The 5,242-nt window shown below is 32.3% G+C and overlaps 1 protein-coding gene across 1 annotated transcript; it reads left to right on the plus strand.

Moving 5' to 3' along the window:
- On the plus strand, positions 1 to 5,242 carry LOC110691536 (transmembrane emp24 domain-containing protein p24delta7-like). The gene is made up of 4 exons (XM_021868472.1): positions 1 to 582; positions 3,329 to 3,538; positions 4,750 to 4,826; positions 4,955 to 5,242. Exons 1-4 carry the CDS (start codon positions 370 to 372, stop codon positions 5,097 to 5,099), a joined length of 645 nt encoding a protein of 214 aa, XP_021724164.1. The 5' UTR covers positions 1 to 369; the 3' UTR covers positions 5,100 to 5,242.

Consider the following 5,242-nt stretch of genomic DNA (forward strand, 5'->3'; position numbering starts at 1 on the left):
GAAATCAAAATTAAATCACGCAAATTGCGCCAATTATCAATAATAAAAAAAATTATACTCATACTAAATACTAATGTAACACAAAATTATCAAACTACAACCATTAAATAGCAACAGAAATTAGCAAACGAACCTAAAGCCCATAACACCTTAAGGTCACGGCAATAACAAACTGATGAAAACTTCAACTCCACTTCCTATAAAAATGGTAAATAACTATTAACTCAACACTTAATAAAAATGGAAATATTTCTTAAATCACGGAATAACCTGAATTTAACTCTGAATTTCTTGATTTTCTTCAAATCACCATTTTTCAATCATCTTCGCCCCTTAAAAATACAGAAACCTTAGAAATTAACGAGTACCATGCCCAATTCCATAATTGAAATTCTTGTAATGGTATGCGTCGTTTTGAGTTCAAATGTTAGTGAAGCGCTGCGTTTTGAGGTGTCATCGGGAGCAACAAAATGTATATCGGAAGAGATAAAGCACGACGCCATGACAGTTGGAAAGTATAAGGTTATAAGCCCCATTGATGATGGTCACCCTGTTCCCGACAATCACCGTATTACTGCTCGCGTAATTACCATCCCCTTCTTTTGCTTTGTCTCTCCTAACTACTTGTCGTAGTAATTTTTTTTTCCGTAATTACCCCTCAATTTTCCAAGTGATATGCACCTAAATATATATACTTCGTCCTCTTTTCTTATTTTAAAGATATAAAATGTTGTTTTTGTTTCTAATTTTTGAATATTACGTAAAGACTATTATACCATCATTTTGTAATTTTATTCATTATACTTTCTAAATTACCCTTGAATTTTGCACATGTGAGGTACTTTTTTCCACTTTTGTGTGTAGTTTTATTTTTTACTTTTATTAATGTATTTAGGGGTGTCCATAATTCGGATAAAAACCGAAATCCAATCCAATCCAAACCGAATTATCAATTCGGATCGGATCCGAACTTTAAATCGGATCAGACCGGATTGAGATTTTTTGGAAATTCGGATTTTCGAATTGGATCGGATTAACCCTAATTGGATCCAATCCAAACCGAAAACCGAATTGTAAAATTAAGCTTGTATAAATATGGATTTCTGTATATTTTGAAGTTTAACTCAAATACTTAATACTACATAAAATAAAGTAGAGACTTTGTATTAATTAATTAATGACTTGACGTTGAACTATGTATTTTAATCATGATTTTGAAAACTTTTATTTATAGTAAAGCTTTATTTTTATAATTGTATTAGGCGCTAAAAAAATAATGTATTATAATTCGGATTTTCGGATCGGATCCAAATAACCGAATTGTAATTCGGATTGGATCGGATTGGATCAAGAGAGAAATTCGGATCGGATCGGATTGGAAAATTGAAAACCGAATTATATTTCGGATTGGATCGGATTTGGACTAAACCGAAAACCGAACGGACACCCTTAAATGTATTGCATCTACCTAATCTTCTTATTTCTTAAATACCATGAAGAAACACAAACATGAACCATATTAAGGGACTAGGGATGTCAATGGGGCAGGGTGGGATAGTCGGACGGATGTTGGCATCCCCATCCCCGCGGCGGGTCTAAAATTCATCCTCATCTCCGCCCCAGCGGGTGCAATTTCAAAACCATTCTCGTCCCGCCCTCCACTTGGATATTCACCCCCACCTAATCCCCGCCAAAGACATGTCTTATCCCCACCCAAAACCCACCTAACCTCCACCTTTCAAACACACAATCCTATATTATTAATATAGATTACTTTTTAAAAAAAAATCATTCTTAATATTACATATTTTTTTGTTTATAATATAAGTGTATTACGTATTATAATTAATATTTTATTTTACATAAATATTTTATAAAATAGTATAAAAGTATAGAATTTTGTTTTAAAAAGATATATAGATGTGGATATAAGGTGGGGATGGGCGCGGGTACGAAGTGGGGCGGAGCGGGGATGGGGCGGGTACAACCTAAAATCCACCCCCGCCCCATCACCCATGGCAGGTATGGTTTTCATCCCCATCCCCGCCCACTACCCGCCAAACCGAGACCCATCCCCGCCCCAAGTGGGTCTCCTACTTGACCCACCCCACTGACATCCCTATAAGGGACGAAGGAAGTACAAGTACAAAGTTTTATCAAAATGATAGGGTAAGATATATTATATTCTTGTCTTCTTGATAACTATTTCTTCCGTTCATAATACTTGGGACGTTAGGGTGGACACGTAGTTTAAGAAAACTACAAGTGGATTCATTAAAATATTTAATTAGGGTCTGTTCTCATACGTTTATTTTCACTTCAGTTCAATTCAGCTCCTAATTTCCTTCTCTTATAAAATATTCAGTTCAGTTCAGTTCGGTTCAGTTCAGTTCAGTTCAACTCCTAATTTCCTTCTCTTATAAAATATTCATTTCATTTCAGTTCAGTTCGGCTCACTTTAGTTCAGTTCAGCTAAGTTTAGTTTATGAGAACAGACCCTTACTATATAAAGGATTTTCTTTTACACTTTTATAATGTAAGAAAATAAAAAGTGGAGGAGGTGGAGGTAGTGAGGATAGTGAAAATGTAGGATTTAATTGGGTTTGGGGATTTGTGGTCCCAAAGAGAGTTTAGGAAACTATTTTTTTTTAATTAATGATTCCATTTCATATTTAGTAATGTGTCAAGTATTTTGGGATGGACGAAAATAGAAAATGTGTCAAATATTATGGGACGGGAGGAGTAAAATAAAATAGGCCCAAAAATAGATAATTAAAAAAGTTAAATTATATGAAGTGACTTTAGTGAGTAATAGTCCTTGCTTGTATGTTGTATCACTAATATTTATTTTACACAAGACCTTTTTAAAAATATTTTATATACACTCCGATATATTGTACATCCAACTAACTAAAAGTTACGTAATATTATTTGCTTTTCATTTGATGCTTTAATGAAAAACATTCATTTCAATGAGAACAAAATGTCCATGGGTGTATCGTGCACCCGGATTTATATAACATCTCCCTTTATTGTTGAATTATTTGCAAAACTTCTTAGTTCAAACATTTCACTTCAATTTAGTTTACTAAAGTTTATTTTTGTTCAGTTCAATTCATTTTTTATTAGAAATTTTTGTTAGAAACTACCTAATAAAACACAAATTTTGTAAAGAAACTAACTAATGAACAAAATCTTATAAGAAATTAACTAATAAAAGGTATAATGTTGTAAAATACTAAACCTGGTCGAATTTTCAGCGTTGAGCTAGCTAATTTTTTTCGAAGTTGACCTACGCTAAAACACCGATAAATTAAATTTGATGCAGGTAACATCACCACGAGGTAACCATTACCATTACAAAGATGTAGTAGAATCGGGCATCTTTGCGTTCACAGCAGCCGAAACTGGGGATTATATGACTTGCTTTTGGGCTCCATATAATAATCCTCCATCCAAAATTTTAATTGATTTTGAATGGAAAACAGGGATTGATGCTAGGGATTGGTACAATGTAGCACGTAAAGGTCAAATTGATGTAAGTTTCCCCCTTTCATTTCCTACATGAGTTTGCTTGTATAATTATCATATGCTTAAACAATTTTACCATTGATTTGACATTTATGGGAGTGTAAACTTTTTTTGTTATTTAAACAAAAAAAAAAAAAAAAAAGCCAACATACATATGAATGTATATGACTATTTTTTTCGTGATTAATTAACAATTTGTGACGTACTTTACTTATTTTAATTAACAATTTGTGACGTACTTTACTTATTTATTGGAACTCACTAAAAGCCATAATTTATTAACCATTATTATAGTTTCTTGTAAAATAAACAAATTTGTAAGTGCAATAAGGACCTTATAGGTGTTTTATTTGCCTATGTTAGGGTCTGGTTTGATTTACTGAACTGAACTAAACTGATTGTAGCTGAACAAAATTGAATTAAACTGAGTTGAACTGGATTGTTTATGAGAGAAGGAAATTATAAATTAAATTGAATTGAACTGATTGGATCTGAACTCAAATTAAGCTGAAGAGCACAGACCCTTAATGTTAGTTGTCAATTTGTGAGATAATATTTTCCAAGGTGTTAGGTAGTTATAAGTGGGGCTAGGAAGTTATAAGTCATTGTAGCTTTGGAAAAACTAATAATAAATATTTTTAGTACATATTTTATAAGCTTTGTAGATTTTCATAATATCCTTCAATTTTAGGTTGTTTATGCCATTTATATAACAATTGTATTCCTTGTTGGATAAGATCTTATGGGTCACATGTTGCATGTATTTAACTTATAAGATTTCGTGGTATCAGAGCATATTTATTTGTTTTCTTCTACTACTTGTTTTTAATCCCTTCTTCCATCGCAATATGAGTGATGACGACAAACTATTGAGTATAAACTATAACACTATAGGCTTAGAGGATCACCAACTTAGTGTGTAATGGTGTAGAAAATGAGCAAAAACATTGCATTGATAAAAACAATTAATAATAAAGAGATTATATAATGCCAAAATTATTAAGTGTGATATGTGAGGTGCATTTCAAATGGAGTTGCTCTCACTTCCTGTAACCTTTGTTTTGGTACTAAAGGCATGTGTAAGGTAACTAATACAATAGATAGTATATTAGCTCTTCATCCTTAAGTAATTAACTTGAAATTGATAATTGTTTTTGAATTAAAGTACAACATGTAACTCTTACTTGTCTTTGGTACAACTCTCTACCTCCCTTGTAGTTAGTGGACGTTGAGCTAAGGAAATTGTACGACAGTGTGAAATCCATACATGAGGAGATGTTTTACCTTCGTGAAAGGTGAGAGCTAGCATTTATATTTTCATTTTCTTACATTGTCTTTAATTTTGTTTAATCTTTAAAAGATCATATTAAAAAAAATTATACATAAATTATTCTTCTATTCATTCTTGATTTGGTGTTTCCAGGGAAGAAGAAATGCAACTATTGAATAAATCTACCAAATCAAAGATGGCAACCTTCAGTTTAGTTTCAATCATCCTTGTCCTATCTGTAGCTGTATTGCAGTTGTGGCATCTTAAATCATATTTTGAGAGGAAGAAGCTTCTTTAATTAAAGTTTATAATCAATGTATGAGGTGTACTCCTTTTATATACCCCCCCCCCCCCTTTTTTTCATTTTTCAAGTCAAGGAAACACGTAGCCCAATCATAATTTTCTTATGTGCTGTACATTTGAGCACATAAACATTTGAGC

The sequence above is a fragment of the Chenopodium quinoa genome, unplaced genomic scaffold (genome assembly GCF_001683475.1).
Source record: "Chenopodium quinoa cultivar QQ74 unplaced genomic scaffold, ASM168347v1, whole genome shotgun sequence".
Lineage (NCBI taxonomy): Eukaryota > Viridiplantae > Streptophyta > Magnoliopsida > Caryophyllales > Amaranthaceae > Chenopodium > Chenopodium quinoa.

Coding starts and splice junctions, on each gene's coding strand:
- LOC110691536 (XM_021868472.1), top strand. CDS start 370: ATGCCCAATTCCATAATTGAAATTCTTGTAATGGTATGCGTCGTTTTG. Junction 583..3,328: donor ATCACCGTATTACTGCTCGC/GTAATTACCATC, acceptor AATTTGATGCAG/GTAACATCACCACGAGGTAA. Junction 4,827..4,954: donor ATGTTTTACCTTCGTGAAAG/GTGAGAGCTAGC, acceptor TGGTGTTTCCAG/GGAAGAAGAAATGCAACTAT.